We start from the raw sequence: 22860 nt of genomic DNA, 5'->3' as shown, positions 1-22860 counted from the left end.
AGCTTGTGTGTTCTCCACCAAAAAGTAAACGTGACATGCAGGCACCTGTCAAGCTTGGATGGTCGTCCCTGTAATGACATAGATAAATGGTTCCAAGACAGGGATACTGCGTTCATGGCTATCATATCGGAACATGATGAAAATAAACAAACCAGAAAGCAAAAAGCTCTCAAATAACAACAATAACAAACTTTTTTGTAGCTTTATTATATACAGCAAGTTACCTGCCGAGTGACAAGTTTTTAGTCCCATATATCAACTGTAAAAAATATTGAAAAAGGCCCTCTATCACCAGCTATATCTTACCCAGTGCTACAAGGCCCGGATGCAAAAAAGACTCGTTCTGAAGTGTCGTCTGTATCGCTGATTTTGTCTGCCGCGGGAATTCCTGTAGAAGTAAATCTAAAGACCTTCCAGACGATATTTGAAAATGGGAATAGAATAATAGAATAGGGTATATGGCCATTTCATATCCTCTTTAAATTTAACAAATATTTCGCTGGATTTTATTTGAAGAATTAGTAAAAAACAAACCCAAAATATTAATGTACTCCAGTGGTCATTAAATGGAAATACCTTATGATACATTTTGTAAGTTGTGAAAAATGAATTGTCCATAAGAGCTCGGGCGTCAGCTACCTGTCTCACCAAACGGATGGACCTTAGTACGAATATCTACAACTCAAGTTTCTGATATGTGTACGATATCTAAGAATGCATAAAATTTAGTATTTACCGTAAAAAAGCATGCATTCACAATTAAATTTTGATTACCTGCATGAAATGATGTAATGAGAACATACTAATATTTTCACTTAAAAGTATAAATCATTGCAAGTGAAACTTGGGGAAAGAATGAGACATCTAAACGTTAAGTACACGCTTATTCATAGAAATACATACGGATAAATAGAGCGAACTGTCACGAGGAACAACTAAATGGAGGCCTCATATTCTAATTCCTTCAAAGCTTTCCTAAAATTTTACGTGACTATGCCAGTGCTTGGAAATGCCTTGGTATTTTCGTAAGCCAAGCGAATATTCCTAAAAGAAAGAACCCGTCTTTGTTTGTTTTCCCAAACTTACAAAAACAGTCAGGATAAATGATGTAAATGGTTTTCCTTCGTAAATGTGTTGCAAAGAATTCAAAATTTGTTCTCTGTTGACCACATTCATACATCTGGATATAACGCATGTGTACTGAGATAGTAATAGATTTTCATGGAGGTTTTTAGTCCACAGTGCATTAGCTTAGGTATCTGCATCCGTTCATATAAAATTATTTTGACGTTAAGTGGCTTGGACATTGATCTTGTACTATATGTCCTGTGGTATTATTACCGAAGTGGTACTGACAATAATTGCAGTTTATCGTGCCACTATTATGGACTTATGCTTCGTCTATAAATTAGGCATGACGTCATCAGTTTGTGGTGACATCCTAATATGCCTGTCCTTTTGCTTCACGATCAATATTTGAGAAGCATGCAGTTGCTATTCACCCCAAGATCGCCAACAATCCACGGAGTTATGAAGACAAGTTCCGTTCATATTTAGGACGCCACCCTCTCATGAACTTGTCAAGTTTCATGGCGTGCAGTCGACTCATTCCAAGGTCCTCTTGCATGACATCGGGAGTCAACGTGTACATAAAATCTCCGTCAACGTCGTTTTCCCGGAAATCTTTGGCGTACTGTCCCAAGTTCAACTCGCGCAAGCACTCACACACCTGTTCGACGCTCAATCCACGAACATCACTGGGGAGTTTAGTCGTATTTTCAACGGCTGCTTCGGCTGGCTCGCTCTGTACCTGCATAGTGTTGACAACAGGTTTGGGCGGCGCGGTAGGCTTCGGTGGTACGGCGGGGCGTGGTTTAGGTTGGCCAGATTTCACGTATGGAGGATCGACACACCTGTCAGTCTCAGTCAAAGCCACCGAACTGTGCCTCGGCTTAGCTCGAATCGGCGGGCCACTTTTGACTTCCTCGTCTGTTTCAATGGTGTCGTAAGTGGGCTCGCCGGCTCCTTCGGCTTGACTTTGTTTTAAAGATGTTTGCGACAATCTCTGATACTGTGACAGCTCAGCCATGAATGGCGTGTATTGTCCTTTGTCGGGCGAGGATAAACTGGAAGTGCGTCTTTGTATCGCTGGTGGCATCTTCTCTCGCTCGTCAATATCGCAATAATCAGCAACTTCAATGACATCTTGGCGAGCGTCGCTTGTCAAGCTCCCTTGTTCTACTTCGCGTTCCCGATTTTGATCTTTCGAGGTCGAGATGCGAACAATCTTCGGTTCGATCTCTTCGTAAATATTTATCTTCTCCGTCGGATTCGCTTTCCTTTTCACGGAAACGTCCGCTGTACCATAAATTGATATATCTGTTTAAAAACCAAACAAATTAATCCATTATTGGTTTGGACTATGAATATACATAATGTGCATCCATAGCCCCCGGGAGGGGTACTGGGGCACTCACCCCTAATTTTGGTGCAGGTCGTACCCTGCATAGTTCGAACCATAAAGCACAATAATAAACTCTGCAATTTTTTGTAAATTATAGGGGGTGTCTTAAAGGGAATACTATTTTATTTTGAGAATGAATGCAGGCTATGCAAATATAAAGACTCAAAAATGTATTCTTTGCTAATCAACCAGTTGTGGAGGCTTATTTTAATGCTCTTGGAGTAAGAAAAATTTCTGTCTCAGGTTTTTGAAAATAACAAACTTCGTTTTTGACATAGAGCTAACACATGGGTGATACAGTCGTCGGAACTGAGCTCAGAGGTTGTATGGGACCCATACGACCAATGTAAACACTGTATCCAAGGTACGATGGCGATTAATGAAAGTTAAAACATGTCTGTCATAATCTACATCGTATAATTTAAATGTTGCAGCTATGATGATGAGATGCATCTAGATATCGTGCACGCAATACATTGTTTGTAAACAAGAAACTTGCACAGGCGCAGTTCCGGCGACCGTTTCTTTTAAGTCTACATTTCGCCCCAAACATGGCGTAAAAACTACACCTTTTCAACAAATGGACGGGTCCAAATCGTGCCGGAGGTAGAAACAGGGCAAAAAAGTCGACATTTCATCAACATTTCTTTTGCCAAAAATCTACATGAGGTGAAAAGGGGAGGGGCAAAAGCGCGGTACATATCTGACCATTATATATATACCTTCCCTATGACAATGCCTTGTCCCGGAGTTAATATACCGCACGCAAACAAACGCCTGTTGACCAGTGGTCTCGGTTACCCAGACTGCTCTACAGTGCTCTCGAGAGCCCCGCAGAGCAGTCTGGGTAACCGAGTAATAGTTGAACAGCCATTGCATGGACTAACATGGTCACAGTTGCATAGAGATGCTTATGTAAATTTATGGTAAAATGCACTTTGACGGCAGATATTCTGATTCTCAAGTGTACCACGTGTGGGGCTCATTTTAAAGTTCTTGGAATAAGAAAAAGTTTAACCGTCTAAGTTTACGTTTCAGTTTTTTTTTTAAAGTTTAAGGTTTCCGAAAATCGAAAATTTTATTTTTCCTCCATAGAGAAACTAAGGGATGGAGGCTATTTTGAAATTCAAATATTGGTTAATGTTATGTAATATTATATGTTTCTCTGTTGCCAAACTCTGTACCGTGACCGCTGATTTTTATTCTTGATTTGGTAGGAGTATGGTTGAAAGGTTCATCGAGGAAAATTTTTAGCAAAAGTGTAAGTCTTTCATTTTCGAGGAGAGTTCTACCTAATAGAGATGCTTATTTCAATATCTTGAGATTTGCTTATTTTAGTATCTTGTGAATCACATAAGCACTTATATAAGAAGACTCTAGCAACGAAAAATACGAGATCAACACACGCTCAAAATGGAAAACATCAACATTTCTATGCTTATATAACAGTTTTAAGTTTTGAGAGATGTTCTATTTGCCAAACCTACCTGCGTTACCTTTGACCTCTTGCAAGTTCACGTGACTTTCTACGGCTTGCGTTCGTAGACGTTGATAGTTCTCCCATTGTTTCTTCGTTCCTTTCTCCAAACCTTCGCCTACCACGACCTCTATGGCGATGTACATCGGCAGAATCAACGGCTGTTTTACGATTCCCTCTGTAACCATGGTAACAGTGGATAAGGCAAGTCAGCGCGAGGCAACAGTATCATTCCAGAGCCATAAAGGGTTAAAAGGAACCCGCATTTGAGACTGCGAACACTTGTTCTTCTTACTTGAACTGAAGTGTGTCGCTTTAAGTTTCGGACAATTGTCTTTATAAATACAGAAACTGACAGTGTGTGTGAGAGGTAGATGTATGATGTGAAAATTTTACAGTTACGATTGTGTTTGTCACAGGCTGACACTAAGTTTAAACAGTCTGACTCGGAGTAAACCTATCGAGGTGAAATCTATTTTTTTAATTGCTCTGTCTCACGGATATTGATAATCATCTGTTGATTAATTTGTTTCCTTATCGCTTACGCTATTAAAGTGTGTTCTACGATCCCAGTCTTTTAACCTCACAGTCTTGCACAGGTTCTTAACATACGTCTGCGTGGAGTGTGATAAATTAAATAGAATACACTACTTACCCAGATTCATAGAGTTGCAGACAAGGTAACCGACTTCGTGTGTTCTCAGCAACTTGAGAACTCCGAAGGGATTCTCCGACTTCTTTTTACCGGCAACTTTCACGAACACGCCCTCTTCTTTTGCAAATTGTATCTGCTGGGGAAGGGTGAATCCACTCAAAATCTCTTCAATGGTGTAGGTCTTGTTGACTGAAATAATGATGTGAAGGTATACAATTTAGCAACTCAACGTTTGTATGCACAAATAAATAGATACGCTCTTTGGCATGCGTTATAGGCACCTGCATATTAGGCATAGACACATACATGCATGCATGCATACATACATACATACATACATACATACATACATACATACATACATACATACATACATACATACATACATACATACATACATACATACATACATGAGTCATTCCACAGTAAAGTGCAACCACTTTGTGACAATAAGGTCAAAAATTGAATTTATTAATCTGAATCTAAAAGTTGAGTGGGTGGACAGTACTACAGGTGTGTCATCTAAAAATATTTTTTTTAAGATAAATAATTTCTTTGTTTAAGAAGGACGGCAAATTGTCGCGGCAACAGTAACGCGTGTAACATGGACAGACATGACATTGTATTGTATTTGATCACATGTATCCCATTATCATCCCTGCAGGTATGTGCCAAGTTTGAAAGAAACCCATTAGTCTACAAGAACTAGAAACACACTTCAGAAGATGTTTTAATCTTAATATTATCAGAAGAGGAGGATATCTACGGCGCGCCAAATGTTTCAAAAATATTTATCGATTCAGTGCAAAAATAAACTGTTTTTCTCAATTGAAATAAAAATTCGGTCTCATTAGGAAGGAAATAAGTAAGAAAAGTATAATTAAAAAATAAAAGACAGAAATGCCATTTAATACTTCATGTTAACTTGAGAAAAAATCTTTTAAGCGTAATTAGGAAATAAACAATTTTCAACGATTTGAAAAAGTCATACATCCATACTTATCGACATACATACACGTAAAATAGTTCGCGAAAAAGGTGCAATGAGTGCTGATTTTACAAAAAGAAAAAAGAAAAATATGTGATACGTCCAAAAAATTCACAATCACTAAAAATCACTACTACCACTCGGAAAAAATAGTACAAAAATAAAAACGTGAACCACATACAGAAAATAATTGTAAAAGAATCAGACAAAAAAAGCCATGCTCACATAAAATTATTTATGTACTTCAGAAAATTAAAAAGCACTACGTCTCATAATAAACGTACTATAGATAATCAAAAATATAATATGAATCACCAGCCGCTTTGACAGTAAAGAGAGAAAATCAGAGAAAAAATTCGGCAGTGATGGCTCTAGACAAAAGTGGATCTCATCTACAAAAAAATAAAATAAATCAAAATAAAAACGAAAAAAATAAAAAAATGCCATGAGCAGAGATACAAAAAAACGCGTAGGCCTGTGGAAAGAAAAAAATAAATGAGGACTCGCCACAGCAAAAAAAAAAGAAAAAAGAAAAAAGAAAAAAAAAGAAAAAAACAAGCACTCGCCACAGAAAAAAAAACAAGCCCGAAATTACAATTATTTTATTCAAAAAACTCATGGTTCACGGTTCCTTCGATCGATGAATCCCCAACAGCGGCGAATCCGATCACCACATACTCCAATGTTTGACGAAATATTAATCGAGCATTGCAGTGATACCGTGACATCTTGAAACCTAGCTCTGTTTGGCTGGGCCCTGCTCTACTTGAAACCATACTTGATGAAATGAAGTGGGCAATATCACCTAAAGAACGTCCAAGTTAACAGTGAATAGTTCCAGAGAGTCAAGTTAACTGAGCCAATTTCAGGCAGTCCACAGGTCAGATCACGAGCGAGACGTACAACCCATGACCCTTCATAGCAACATTGCGAACATATCGATGCCTTAGGCGCGGTATGGCTGGGAGCCCACTGCAGGCCTTCCACCGAGCCGCACTGTCATCGCCGTTTGGCCTACATGATTTCTACATAGTTTTATACGTATGGTTCGATACATCGGGTTCAAATACCATGATAATAAACCACCTCGTTGTTTGCTAATTCCTCGTCTATCCTCAAAGATCACCCAAATCATGATAAAATGAATAGTTTTGAAGAAATCTGCCGCGTGTTGAGAGAACGTCCATCGCTTTCCGTGTTCGACAAGACAAGCGACGCAACTGTACAAGCCTTAGTACGACTACGAGTATGGCGAGAGTGTCCGGCCTTCGCAACGCCAGACACTCTCACTATACTCGCAGGGCTAGACAGGCACATACACGACATGTCGATCCCCATTGCAGAAATCTTTATATCCACACAGTCCAATATATGGAGCTACGATATTTGTGCAGTAGCCTATACATAGCTCTTGGTGGCAGGGCAGGGCTGTGAGTTACCGGCGTTATACGGCCTGGCCGTATAACGCCGGTGTTATACGGCCTGGCCGTATCCGGTAACTCACAGCCCGGCCTTGCTGCGGTTCCGTAGCCCTACCACTCCCTTTGCTGGTTGTGTTGAGCTACAGTATACAGAGAAATAGCGGCTGCTTGATCAGTGTTTGTCAAGTCGGGCGCGTTCGCGTTCTACAGGTACTAGTGAAAACGTTGCCTCGAATTTAAACGGAGTGTTTCAGCCCGAGTATTTTTGCCTTTGCCACACTCCGTTTAGAGGCTAAACCCACGTGATACGTGTTTGGTTCGATACATAGCGGCCGCTGCTAGCTTTGCATGGCAGGGCTGTGTACGTGTTACCGGCGTTATACGGGAGGCCGTGTCACGCCGGTAACACACAGCCCTGCCATGCAGAACTAGGCCGCAGCGTGCTGCGTGGTATGCAATTTTACTATGCATACCCACACGGCGGCCGCTGTGTATCGAACCACACGTAACCGTGGGCTAGCGGCAAGCCATCGTTTTGTTGGGGTTTGGGCACAGACTGTCTATGGTTTGGGAGAGGCGGCCCTACACTTTACAGCGAGGGGATCGCTGGTTGCCGGCGTGTAGGCCTACTGTACTAGCGACGGGACCGCCGGCCGCTGGCTTACCACCTCGAGTGTACATTGGAGCGAGGGGACCGCTGGCAGCCGACGAACCACCATGAGTGTTTTGTTCACTTTTAACCAAAACTGGTAACTGTTTAATATAGAATGGGACGTGTCGGTAACTTGGACGTCCATGAGATGATATTGAAGACTAGAAGCTGAGAGTTATCGCTGAAATACCCCAATATCATGTCCAACATCCGAGTGTGATGATCCCAAACCCTCTGGCATTAAACTGTAACAATCATGACGTTGACAATTATTCAATTTTCATGTTGGGCTTTTTCTGCGGGGTGTCCCACTCTGTTTTCTTTTCTCGAACGGGCCTCTTTTTTTTCTACTGAGTTTTTTTTTTTTTTTTTTTTTGGTAACCTCTTTTTTTTTTTTTTTTGTAACCTCGCTTTGGTTTTTTTCCAAGCTGACCTCATTTTGGCTTCTTTACAGCCTCAACGCCGGCGCGATCTCGGTCGACTTTTCAATTGTGATTCTCTTTCTTTTTTTAGTCAGACCTGATGGTGGTTCGTTTTGTTTATTGTAGTAGTGCAAGTACTATTGGTGGTTTTGTTTTTAATCATTTCAATATTTTTTGTGTGTGCTTGATTTTTTTTCTTTATTTCCCTTATAATCAGCATTCATTGCACCTTTATATCAAATACACGTGTATGTGTACGTCAATAAGTATGGGAGTGTGGTATTTCCAAATTTTTGAAAAGTTTATCTTCTCATTACGGTTTAAAGAATATTTTACAATTAAGCATTACATAACATTCTGCCCTTTTTTGCAATAATACTTTTCTCGTTTATTTTCTTCCGTAATTCCATCGAATTTTTATTTCAATCAAGAAAGACGGTTGCACGTCATCTTTATCTGTACAGGCACATTCAAATATTTAATGACACGTATTTTCAAATGAATGCTATTTTTATGAAAAGGTACATTAATAAAATGCAATGATATGGACGAAAGAACTTTTTTCTTTATTATTCATACACGTTGAAGACTTGTTTTTAGAAAGAAAATTTGACAGTTTATTTTTACTCTATGACGATAAATATTTTTGAAACATTTGGCGCGCCGTAGGATATCTGATGCAACGTTATGGCAACTGGCAACGTATGTAACATATACAGACACTGGATTGGCTTTATACACAAATTGTGTGTGTTCCATTCTGAATAAATGTACTTGATTGATTTATATATGTATATGTCATGACGAAGTTAAATACCTCAGAATTATGATGTGAATTGTTATAAATTGGCTCTGTGGATAACCATATAGACAACAGAGGGAAGACCCCTGTATTGTCTATGGGATAACGTATGTAACATTGGACGACATCATCAGTTCTGTCCAATTCGTTCATAAACGATATGGGCATCTAAGGTGCATCAATAGTTGTAAAGAAAGCTTTCAGTAACTTTCTGATACAGATAGAATTGTCACACTAAAAACAAATTAACATTATTCTATCCAGTATTTAATTAAACTACAATTACTTCCACGCGTGTAACACCGGTAACGCGTGTAACAAAGAGGACACACATCCTGCCATTCAGGTGCTCTCTGTAATGGTGGCCATCGGTTTATATTCAATTGCGCCATAAAACATGAACTTTAGGGCACCCTCAAATGACAAAATTTCAGCAATGTATACCAAAAGAATTTTTTTAAATCTTGATTTTGGAAATGAGTTAACACGTGTAACATGTGGACACACGCCTTCCAGAAATATTTTTAACTGCAAGAGAACCCAAGCTTCAATAAAGACAGAATAAAGAATGTTACATAGTGGAAGATTTCATTGTTAGTCAAATGTATGAGTGTTTGTTGCAGCTTACAGCCTTCACTATATTTATTGTTCTCATATTATCAATTCGCATAGAGTTGGACAGACATTGTTACACGCGTTAGCAATATTTTTGGGCATAATATTTGGCCTTTCCCTAGTGCTTTTTTGCTAAGAATAAATTTAGTTCGTAATTGCTTATAATACATTACTACTTTGCATTTGAAATCAATTCAAATGGTATCAATATTGTAAATATCCCTTCCTAATGTTACAGGGGTACAAAATGTCACAAAATGGTGAGCAAATAGAGGCCATATTTACAAAGATAAAAATCTATAATTTTTGTTGAGCTGGACATACAGCTTTAATATTATTTTTTATATATGTTCATATGTAGTACTTACTAAAAATAATATCATTCTGTGTGAATGCTGTTATCATTGAAAAAGCTAGAGCTCCAAAATTGGGAATGTCAAATGTTGCGCTTTACTGTGGAAAGACTCACATACATACATACATACATACATACATACATACATACATACATACATACCAATAATCAATGCAGTGCGTTTAGGCCAAAAAAAAAGAAGAAATGTTTCTGGTCAGGTCTTTCTTTAAAAAATGGTGCGGCGACGCGCATTTTATTTTTTTTTTATTTTTTTTTTCCCTCAAGGGAGGGAGGAGGGTCAGTTTTATAGTTTTATCAATATAGTCACATATATACTGTTCATGCAGTCACTGATCATGTCCCCCAAAGAATTTTTTCTTTCTCTTCAGCCATTTTGGTTTGGTGTCAGCCACGGCCGCCGGCCACAAACAGAAAAAAAAGGGTGACGCGCTGTTGTTCAAGTGACGCGCGCGCTGACCAGAAACATTTCTTTTTTTTTTTGGCCTTACATATGACAATTCATGTACACTGAAATGTACAGTGGCATAGAGAGCTGATAAACTTAATGCCTTGAGTAGAGGGAAAACCCTAACATTCCTAATATTCCCAAATATTCCTTCCTGGCGGTAGTCGTTTTAAAAAACAACAAACAAAGCAAAACAAAGAGACAGAGTTTGTCATACCATCTTCACTTTTTGGAAGCACATTGAATTTAAATCGATAATCTTTTGGAATACTAATATGTCGTCCAAGTCCATCTTCGGCAACAACTCGGGTCTGATTGAACTTCCGAGCCACACGTAAAATCTGCAATGACAGAGAAGTCTACCTGAGTTATAACTGCCGTCCCTTCATATTTATTATGACACACTCTCTTGGAACAAATCTCACCATAATTCTCCCTTAGTCACCCAATAACCACTTGTCTTGCTGAGTTATCCTTCGTCCCTAAATAGAGTTACTAATTGTCTGCCGAGCATTTCTTGTTTCTGCGCACCGCCCTCACTCGTGACAAAACTGTCATGAATTTTTACTGCTGTGTGTATGATTTGTTGAAGAAATAAACAATCCCGCCGACGAGTATACCATGAGAATTTTACCACTTCATGACACGTCACTTGTGCAAGAGAGATAGCGAGTGCACACATGAAGTGAACTCGCCAAAGTACGACAATTAAGCTGGCTGATAAAGTATCATACCGTGGTATAATAAAAAATTCTTGTACATTATTTGTAAACGTCAAGTCTCCGAAAAATAACTCACTCAGCCTTTTCAGTTTTGCTCAAACTTTCCCCAATTGAACTGTCAACCACCCTCTTACCAAGATCAAGAGTAAAAAATTCAGGGGGGGGGGGTGTCGCCGTGTAAAGTTTGGTACAAGTCTGAGGACCAAGTTACTTGACCGTGACATTTAGGCCTACCGATTTTTTAAATTCAAAACGGCCGCCATTCCTTTCTTCGCGAAAAGTTTTATTTCCTGAGTCTGAACAAAATTATCGAATCCTCACACCAAATGTTATGCCTCGTTGATGGAGTCAAAAGTCGAATCAAAATTGATGACGCCTGTTTGGTGCTTTTAAAAGTTGGCGTTAAGCACGTAGAGATACGTTAGACCAGAAACCCTTTACTCCGAAACGGCAACTATCCCCGATGTACTGCCGACATCAACTGAAAGAATAGTCTAATTATAAAAAACTTAGATTCCGTACTGTAAGCGCTGTTCTTGGACTGTTGCACTCCTTTTTTGTGTGCCTACACTAGTTTGACTCGGTATTATATTGAATTTGCAATCGCATGAATAATGTGATATGAGCTTTGAAGGCGTTCCTGTTTGAACCACGGAGTTTGGATCCTCGCTTCACTTACTAGTTTTGGACATTGTGTACTTTGTCCCGTACGGGTCCTACACCGAATAATACACGACTGAATGAGTGTCATGATCCCGGAAACGCTCGCGTATTTTTTTGTTATTGCATGCATGGTCGAGTCAATTATGCCCGCAGTAGTTAATGCCAGAATCAACTGATGACGTAGCTACAAAAACGTCGATATCCATAGATCCAAACGTCTGGACCTTTTAAGGTAGAACGCGCCCCGGAGACAGATATTTCGACTCTCAAACTTTTTCAATTCTTTTCTGATCTACCGCTTTTGGGGGTTCATTTTAAAGCTCTTGCAGTAAGAAAACCTTTTTACCGTCTGATTGTTTTAAAAATTGAAAATTTCATTTTTCTCCTTAGACTTAACACAGGGATTGCGGCCATTTTGAATGTCAAATTCGGTAAATCGTGTGTAATTTGTTTCTCTTGAACCAAAATTTGCACGATGACCCCCGATTTTCATTCTTTATTTTGAAAGAGAATGGTTCAAATATTCCTTGAGGAAATTTTGAGGAAAAGTCTAAGTCTTTCACTTTCGAGGCGCATACTACCTTAATTACTTAGATCAATTAAGATATAAGATCACCCAAGGTCATCTGTGATGCGGAAAAATCTGCCATCTTTAACTATAAACGCCAAGATTTCTCCCATAGATACTACCCGCGTCAGAAAAAAATAATTCCTGGTGATCACTAACTGAAAAAAGGTACGGTGGGACGAATCTTGAACTTTTTCCATCAATGTTGCTTCACTAAAATTTGACACTGTATATGATCACCCTTCACGACCACTTGACGACATATGTAATATAAGACATGTCAGTTATGCTCTAATTTTCTCACACATATTTCAATTTCTGTTCTTTGGTACATACATTTGGGGGAAACCTGAACTGTCACTACGCGTAAAAAAGATTTTAACGAGAGCTTAGTCAGTAAACTGGGCACGATTAAATTCAAGAGTGCTTCAGGCAGTCATTGAAAGTCCATCTTGGGGTGGTTGTTGCAATTAGGTCCTTTGTCGCTGCAAGCTCTAGTGTAGAGTGTTTACTCTAATTTCAACGTAATAAGTAGACTCTCGTTCACAATGGTGCGATTTTGTTTTCAGTTGCTAATGCGAGACAGGGAATTTTAGGGTTCACAGTAAAAGTATGCTAGATGTACATTTTTCTACTGTATTTTTATACATATTTGACAAAATTCAATATGTGACTTAAAACCATGTCAAGTGACCAGTGTTATCAGCACTGCTAAGCTTTATTTGTTTCCTCGTCTGATTTTATTTAAAGTAACATTGAATAATCCGTACCGGTCGAAAATTACCAAGTACACCAAACTGGAGAACGAAGTCAAGATAGGAGTAACACTTTGCAAGCAGCTGAGACCAGCACTCGAGGTGTAAAAATCATCGAGCAAAACAAGCGGGTTTATTCCACAGCTTATCCAGAAGTTGCATGGTCACAGTATACGCATTTGCAGTTTACAGTGCCACCACTATGGACCGCTGCGCCTTCTATAGCAGGTATGATGTCATGAGTTTGTGGCGATACCACTCCTGTACTTTGTCGGCTTATTAGAATTGTCTCCCTCTCTACGCAAACAGCTGTGACGATGGCCACATAACTGTCTCACTTCGGTTCAATAGCCACATCCTTGTCACATGATGTAGACAGACGATGATTATTTGCACAGATTCAAATTCTTGGATCCCTACACAGGTATTTTATTTATTTTTTCGATGACTGTAATATCATACCCGAGTCAGCTGGTGCACACACGTGTGAATGAGTCTTTGTATTAGTCTGTCCTTTGTAACTTCTTGCATTTCCTTGCCTGATATCAACGATTTCCCGTCCCTGATTGCATCATCGATGGAAGACTATAACCTCATCCGAAAACCAGATTTGATTCTGATCTGATGAGCCGTTTTTGAGATATCGGGCGCTCAGACAGACACACAGACACACAGACACACAGACATCGCTGCGACATTAGCCCACGTATGTGAACACGTGAGCTAAAAACAGTCAACGTAGAGCAGAAGGGCGGAGACTTCACAGTGTCTTGTGCTTTTAATTTTTTCACTTATTGTAACATTTTTGAAACACCGGGAGGTACCTGAAGGCCGGGGATATCCTTCTTAGCGAGTCAGAACGATATCATATTTCGATCATTTCTGTCATGCCAGTATGGTTCCATTCTCTTTCTTTCTCCTATTTCGACAATTTCTCCAAATTTACACATTTCCTTTACTTAACATCATATTGACACCTAACCGGTCAAGATGCATACCAGCATGAGTGATTGACGCCCCGATATTACGTGTCTCCACGACCAGAAGCCTACTTTCAATCTCCTTACTAAAACATTCAACAAAACTGGATAAATAGGAGAGAATTTAGGCGAAAAATGGAATTCCGAGAGGCACCGGGTTGGCGTGAAGATCGAGGATAGCTCCTGTAATTAGAGTAGAACACGATTGGACTAATGATTTGGGATAATTGGATCCATATATTTTTCAAATTTCTCAAAAGTGCTAGGTGCCCTGTAGATGAATGTTGCAATATTACAAATTACTCATAAAAACAAGTCTGTAACGTAAAAGGAAATTTTGATGAGGTTACATTTTCAGTTTCAATCGACCTCACTTCACCATCCAATTATCCAAAATTAGTTTCAATCGTGTTGTAGATTAGTTTAGTTTTCGAGTTCGTAGCGTAGTTATAGACTTCCAGGTGTCTCACCATTATAATTAAAGTTCACGTCAACCGTTGGTCTCAGTTTGAGTACATCTTCCCAAAATAATCCAGCTCAAGTTTCCTCGAGAAGTCCTTGATTCAACGTATGCTCATAGCAGATGCGAATCTATACATTGAGGTAGAGTGCGCCTCGAGAACAGATATTCGCACACTCAAACACTTTTTTGGACCAGAAAATTTGTTTGGGCGCATTTTGAAGCCGTTGGAGTATATACAGTTCTTAATTTTGTAGGAATTGAAAATTTTATTTTTCCCCATTGAGTTAAAACTGAGGTGGCGGCCATTTTGAATTTCAGGTGTCCGTGAATATCTTGCAATTTGTTTCTTAAGTGCCAAATTTTGCATGGCGACCCCTGATATTTGTTCGTGAATTCGGAAAGGAATGGTTTCAAGTTTCCCTGAGGAAAAGTTTGGCAAAAGTAAAGAGGCCTTTTAATTTCGAGGCGCGAACTATGTTAAGACGATAGTTAGAATATGTACTAATTAGAATATCAGGGATGGTCAGTTAGATCTTAGGAGCGGTTCTCAGTATACGTACAGGCAATGTTTTTACGTTACAAATTATCAGTTGTTTTCCGGGTTCTTCATTGCATACTTCAGTCTGAAAGTTCACCCTATTTTGAGCCGGACTGCTAGTGAATCACCCCACCACCAAGCAGCATTTTAGCAAGTTTTGCTCAACTTTTTTGAACTTTATGATTACCTCCAAGATCAACTTGTCAACCCCTTTACCGTCATCAAATAAACACACGGGAAGAGTATAATAATGAGAGGTCATAGCGCCATATCTTACTCACCTGACCGCTGGAAATTGTTTCTTGTTCGTCGTTACCACACCAACCACTCATCACTTTGACAATCTGTGGCAACTTGTAGTTCTTTGTGAATTTCTTCAAACTGTACTTTGTCTTGGTCCATTTGATAACGTTTCTCTTCGCTTCCGCCATTGTCTGTCGGGGAACAAATATTTGTTACATGTGTCTTACTCTAGCATGTAACTCTTTGTTCAATAGATATTAAACATTGTTTGGTTGATTGCACAGAGAAAGTTTGCTTCCTGTTTCCAGCTAATATGTCCCTTCGCCTCCGCTATTGGCTCTTCGAGACACACAAGCGTCACTGTTGTTACGTATGGAGAACACATCATATTGTAACGCCTTGTAGTACTAGTTGACCACATTATATGTCAGCGAATCAAATTCTGCGCATGCGTTTTCTGCTCTAATATTCTGATAGCCTGAGGACATATTGTCAGTGTGCCCTGAGATTTCTGACACTTTTAAGATTGCTGAGCCCCGTGAGTCAATGTAGAAATTCGTTGACATTTGTGTTAGTCAGTCTAGACCAATACATGTAACGTGTTAGACAAATTTCTTTATTTAGATTCATTTCCTCTTTTCAGCTAGGAGGGAAGTCTTCGCATAAATTATTTTAATAATCCATGTGCTGAGAGGAGGAACAATAGCAAGATTTCGTCATAATAGTATCTTAAATGATGAGTCAGCAAAATCATAGTCGGCCTGCACCTTGGTCCAAAAAAAATTCAAGTGCATTTCGACTACGAATGAAAAGGGTTTGTACATATGAGAATGGTAGATTTGATTCTTCTCTAAGATGATAGGGAATAATTCATGCTTTATATATGATTTATGTTACAAGCAAACAACAACAACAACAACAACAACAACAACAATAATAATAATAATAATAATAAAATAATAATAATAATCATCATCATCATCGTCATCATCATCATCATCAGCGCTTGAAGACTGCAAAGGTAACATCTAAGAAATTTGAAAACTTTGAAACAGAATATTGATTAATCTACTTTTATCTTTGTAATTAACAGTGGCGACGATAGACATATCTTTCGAAACCATGCTCCATAACAATGTATCATAATAGTATGGCTTAATCTATGAGCTGTTATTCTTTATTCGCGAGACCATGTGCACCCTAGTCTCGGCTACCCAAAGTGCTCTGCGGAGCTCTCTTCCGGCCGCCCCTACCGGAAGAGAGCCCAGCAGAGCAGTCTGGGTACCAAGACCGTGTGCAACTGTCTGCGGGCCACGTCAAATCTTCGTCAATGCAGGTACCGTCTCCGGTTACCGTTAAGCCCTTTCTATGTCAGAACACGTACGCTTTAACCCCGTGACCGAGAATAGCATTCCCAGTCACGTCAGAAACATCAAATTTCAAATGACATTCTAATCTCATAACCCAAGATTTAGACATTAGGAAGTGAAACTGAAGTAACGAGTGTTCACTACGGTGAACGACGGCTTGTCATCATTTTGATTCCTAAAAAAGACAAGAGCTGAGCCATTTTACAGAAATAAATTGACAAATCTTATCTCAAAGCCGTATGGTATGTACACACGTAAGTTTCGACATAAGAATACTGTAGTAGAATTCATTATATCACCACTACTCACCAACGGGTCCAAATCAAACACCCAATCGATTGCCTTAAATTTTAGTTCAAAGACAATTACAGTCCGTCTTTTATCTCCCAAAAAACATCGCATCACAAAAGCCACAGATATATAGTTAAAACCCAGGAGACCTCCAGCATCTTTGAACAATGGCCAGGTTGGTCAATATTATTGAGTCCGAAGTATCGATTTTAATTGGTCACTAGGTCAACAAAAAAACTACTTTTACTTCATGTGGTTACAGGGCAAATTTGATTTGAGTAACAAGAAACAGTGACTTGCATATATTAAAAGAAGAGTTTTCACGGCCAAAATATTAACTCCTTGACTCAAAAAAGTGTTTATGTCTTGCTTGTCACGAGACAAATCAACTCCCTTTTGGTTGCAAGACATTTCACATCCCCGCGGACACCCAAAATTTATTTCGTGCCCTAACCCATTAATTCTACCAGTCCTTGAACATATTCTGACATGCAAAGGTACCGTTTAATTATGCGTAAACATGTAAATAGATACATCATCAAGTTCCGAGACATGACGCAGATATTCAAGAAATCTGTCCACAAAATGGAGGTTCCAGTGCAAGTATTGGCCCTTCAAAACTTTGAAATCTCTGCAAAAAACGGATGTTGTAATCCCATCAAAGTATACATTTTCTGAAAGCCTAGCTATAGGAGAATGCCGTGATTTGTCTTTTATAATCATTACGTACATAAGAATCACGTGACCGATAATGTTAATAACCTCTAAAAATTGGTTTTTACTTTAAATTTCTACAAACGCTACGGTGTTTAAATATATAATCAGCACCAACGATTGACAGTGAACTCGGAAAAATTGTCTCAGATTTCTTTTATCTGCCCCACTTTTATGTCACGTTCTTCTTAAGGTGGTGTACCATGGAGCAATCACAAGCCAAAATGAATTTTTACCTCATATAAAACGATTAACAACCTCAAAAGAATTCGCAGACATGCTTTGAAAGATTCAACTTGATAGAACAATTTTGATCACTCAAATTTCAACAGGAAACACAATAGCGTTTGTATAAAGGAAGGGAAAAATTATAACTTGTTTAAATTCGCTGTCGTTTGATCCCAATGTAAACAATAATATTACAAAATACAAATAACAACATTCACCGGTATCTAGGCATTCAGAAAATACATACTCTAACAGGGTTACAAGCACAGTGTTTTGTAGCAAATAATTCATTATTTAGAGGGGCCCGATACTTGTCCTGTAACATTATATTTGCATAGCCTTTGATTTAGATTTGTGATTTACCACACGCTGCTCGTGATACCTTTGGAACGTCTCCGAAGTGTTCTTCAAAACAACATAGGAATTCATCAGCGATAACAGTAATTTTCAAGCCTTGATTTTGCGCTGCGAATTGCCTAACATTGTTTTACAACTCTTCGGATATAAGGTCAGTTGAAAGGGTATGCAATAACAGTAATTTTGAACCATTGATTTTGTACCGCCGATTGCTTAACAGTGTTTTGCAACTCCTAAGATATACAAGGTCGGTGGAACTTGAAAGCGGATATAGGGCAGAACGCAAAAACACTGTTTTCTTTTCAGTTTGGTAACCAAACGACAATATTAACTCGCAAAACTAAATGAATTAACGCGAACAAAACCCCGTGTTAAAAATCAATACATACTATTTCCTTGTACAGAAGAAGCTGATGTAATTTTTCAGTCGAGTGTAAGGGTAGGAAACGATTCAACACTCTTCCGGATTGCTGTCGGTTGCCAGTGGAAATAACATGTGTAACAAGTGACAATAATCGAAATACAAATAGCATTTTACTGCTTAGTGTCAGGCCCTCTAAGTGTTCAGGGCGAAAGTAATAAGAGATGGAAATATTATTACCTTTTGGACGAGTTTCATTTATTGTAACCTGTTAGATTATTTTACAGCTAAACACAAACACGGAGATGTTGATTTCGTATTGTTCCCTTCCATTATACGGTTCATTGAAGCCTCCTGATCCATTCAGTGTGGACCAGGGTAACCTTACAGCGCAAAGAGCTATGACTTAGGTAGATCGCGCCTCGGGGACAGATATTCGGACTCCCAAACTTTTACAATTCTTTTTTGATATACCACTTGTGGAGTTTCATTTTAAAGCTATTAGCGAAAGAAGACTTTTAATGGACTTAGTTTTTTTCTACATAGAGTAACAACAGGGATCCGATGGCAGCCATTTTGAATTTCAAATACTAGTAAATCTTAGTTTATTTGTTTCTCTAGAACTAAATTTGCACGGTGACCCCCAATTTTTATTCTTGATTTTGAAAGACAATAGTTGAAAGATTCCTTGTGGAAAATTTGAGCAAAAGTTTAAGTCTTTAACTTTCGAGGCGCATATTACCTTAAGTATCATTGGAAACAGACAAACAAACAAACACAACCGGCCATGGAGTCGTCAACGTTTTGTACTCAACATTTGGCAACTCCGTCAAATGTCCCTGCAAAAATATGCGATAAGAGACGTTCTTTTCAGAACGGGGGAAGTCGCTGTCTTTTGGCACTAGATTTCTATCAATTTTGATTTCTCTTTTCATAACTTATGCCTCAAGTCTTTGAAATATGCTGAGAGATGGGTCGAGAAAACATAATTTGAACGCTGTTAAGAGATAGAACCCAAAATTGAAATGATGTCTTTAGTAATTTCTGTTATCTACAGGATAGATATGGCGCTGATATCTACTGGATAGATACGCCGATAAGCTACGGGCTGTCCCTTCGAAATACAGGTCCCAACGTTTGTTACGGCGAGGTCCGAGTCGAATTTTAGACTCACTATTAGATTAATCTTCATGATGTCCTACACTATTGGACTTATATCCAACACTATCAGCGTCACCCTGGTTCATAGTCGAAGTCAGGAAGTTCTTTCATGACACAGAATAAAATTACAATACCATCTTTTTATTCACTTTTGGTAGGTTCCGATGCACAGGCGTAAATAGCTTTTACTACAGCAGATCGCCAACTGGATACTATCAAAATATCGCGGATACATCGCAATGAACAAAGTGCAAATATATTTCGATATGACAGAGCTGAAATAATTTGCGCAATGTACATGCATGTGACGGTTTCAAGAGGTGAGTTATGTCGAAAAGAAGTATGGCGACCTTTGCTGTAGCGCGACCTTTTAAGTCCCCTATTGTCGGCCGTTGTAATTTCTGTCATAGTGTTACACAATTGCGTTGGGGACATTCCAAAAGTTGATGCTGGCGACACGGAAAGCCGAAATACAGGAACTTCAAATTATGTATCTCGCCAAGAATAATCGTTTTTTTACATTGCTAGTACGGCAACTGATATAAAACCTCACGGAATCTGATCTCAAACTTGTCCATGAGAAATTAACTCGCCGATGAATATCACACCTTACCTCCTTAAAAACTCATTGAGAGCGACAACTGGCGTTCTCTATGTTTTTATGCCTAAGAAATGAGATAAACACACCGAGACAATACCTCGGGAACGTTCAAAAAGTCGATTTATCTCGCACAACAAAGAAACCTGGACAGTGGATACCACTGCACTTGACACATGTACGAATATGAGGTGACCTTTTTTCGATCAAACAGGTCATCCTTTCTATCAACTTACCTTGAATCTGCATTGAACTTCAGCTGGCTAGGTGTTCTCCTTTTAACCGATCAAGATGAACACTGCAGGCTGACTATAAACGCGAGCTCAGCGGGTCAAGTTGTCTTCCTTCAGGCACTCTCAGTGTAGTGTATTGAACATACGCGGAAATGACACCTATAAAAGACTGGGCTCGGCCCGTGTACCTCGCTTAGTGCTGACCAAAGGTAAATATATCCTCGTTCCTGGGACAACTTTACAATAACACCAGCTCTAACAATAAGCTCACATCGCATTCCATTAAGAAGACATCGATAGCCTTTGATGAACATTATTTTTGAAATATTATTATAATTTGACTTGACTGAAGAATACACCAGTAATTGCATTCACAACAAGACTCGTACCACTGAGACAAAGTTACTGTTTGAAGTAGTGATCGTCCAAATTTACGAAAAACTATACTGATTCATAGACGTGAAGAGAAATGAGTTAATATATAAAGTAACATCTTTCTGTCCTATGACCCTTTATCTGCCTCACGTAAATACAACATAACTCATCGTGGATTCGTTGATGGTGTTTTATTAACCAGTTTAACGCGTTCTCAGTGTTGAGCGCCTTCTCGTCGCATCGAGGTTTGCAACCCTCTGACCAGCGTAGGTGCATGTAACAAAGATAAGTGCCCCTTTCCATTCCTGTTCGTTCTCGGCTTCCGATTTGAAGCAATCTTCAGGGTTGTGTCTATGCAAAAAATTCCAACTATGGGTGTAAAGTCAAGGTCACGAAACATTTTGACCTAGATTCGTAACTGATTGACATTGGGCAAACTGTTCAGTGACATGGACTTATAATGTATTGTCTTCGGCCCTGACATTCCGAAACCTTTTTCATTAGCGTGACTGTAGAAACGTACGCCGAACGCTCTTATGCATAAATTAGGGTATATAGGTTACGGGCGCATGTCACACAAAACTCATCATTGCATGGGGATAGGTGGGGTAGGGTAGTAAATTAGCTCTATCGCGCACGAATTTGAACTTGTTTAACTATATGCTAATTTAGTTACACTATTAGTCGAGTACATTAGTTATACTCAGCCATCGTTAAAAAGGGGCAGTCTTCATTCCCTGGTTCTCGCATTAATGGTTGTTGATATTGACTGTTTATATGATTTTAGTCCTTTGTTATCATACGAAATTTGTGCATGGTTAGTCAATCTGCTGTTAGATAAAGGTGATAAAAAACCTGCCCCCTTTAACATTTTGCTTTGGAATTTTCCTTGTTAAAATACATTTCAGCGGGTTCAGTAAACTTCTAAAGATACTTTTCCCAGCAGTTTATCGGATGAGAGGGGGATGCAAATCGTAATTCTTCATCAGATTTTTGCATGTTTAGGGGAGAGGAGGGGGTTTGAGGTCAAAATGAATAAGTCTATTCGCTATGTGCCTGTTTAAATACATCCAGGGCCCCTCAAGTGCTACAGAGTCCATCAACACAAAACTGCAAATCGCAAAACTGTTAGAAGAAGTCCCGGGCACGAACTCCGATCTTGATTAAACAAAACCCAGTAAATCATAAATAATTGACAAATACTACTGAAAGCCGACAGTCTTGCTCGTGACATAGGCCAAACAAACAAGAAAAGAATTGCTTGTGGCCAACGCGCGCAACACAATGGAAGTCCTCGCGTCAACCTTTTTTGTGTTTCTATGGAGCAGAGATCGACGACGAAAAATGAAATACTGAAGTCGCAAGGTGGTATTCTTTATACAAGCTATCGCTTTCCAAAGCTTTCAAAAACTGGATTCAATGAAAGACATGAACGTTAAAGCCCAATTTGTGGAATCTTTTTGCATTCACATTTCATTTACCAACAATACTAATCGATTTTCAGAGAGATGTTTTGGATTCTGGTTATGTTTGTCAGAGCGCCACTACTGATAATAAAGGCTGATCCTTTCTCAGAGCGCCACCACTTGCAAGAACGGCTTGGGTACTTATCACTTTCTTCGGCCTGAGAGGATCGGTGGATTTTTTTGGGGGTCACTTTGTTTCTCATTTAGGTTCCAAAAATTTTCATCAAACCAGGAACGTTTTTGACTTTTTAGGAGAATACTACCTAGGCTTCATTTATAAATACATCCTGAAATCTGCTGGTAAAAAATTGCGAGGGAAGGAATATTGTGGCACGAAAATCTACATATCGGACGACGTGAGCCAAAGGGTAAGAGAAGAGAGACAGATCCTGATAAAGAAAATGAAAGAACTTCGACAGGCCAAAAAATTTGCTTTGGTGCCTTTCACAGTACCCGC

At 39.1% G+C, this 22860-nt stretch overlaps 1 protein-coding gene across 1 annotated transcript; it reads right to left on the bottom strand.

Moving 5' to 3' along the window:
• Positions 1–169: 169 nt before the first annotated feature.
• LOC139115901 (uncharacterized) lies at positions 170–20718 on the bottom strand. Its single transcript, XM_070678321.1, has 6 exons — positions 20566–20718; positions 15288–15440; positions 10535–10658; positions 4597–4785; positions 3952–4119; positions 170–2379 (listed from the first exon to the last, which is right to left on the bottom strand). The coding sequence occupies exons 2-6, from the start codon at positions 15435–15437 to the stop codon at positions 1529–1531; spliced, it is 1482 nt and encodes a 493-aa protein (XP_070534422.1). The 5' UTR covers positions 15438–15440; positions 20566–20718; the 3' UTR covers positions 170–1528.
• Positions 20719–22860: the final 2142 nt, after the last annotated feature.

The sequence above is a fragment of the Ptychodera flava genome, chromosome 17 (assembly GCF_041260155.1).
Source record: "Ptychodera flava strain L36383 chromosome 17, AS_Pfla_20210202, whole genome shotgun sequence".
Classification (NCBI taxonomy): Eukaryota; Metazoa; Hemichordata; class Enteropneusta; family Ptychoderidae; genus Ptychodera; species Ptychodera flava.
Note: the sequence above shows the minus strand (reverse complement) of the source record. Positions and strands in the feature narration are given on the sequence as shown.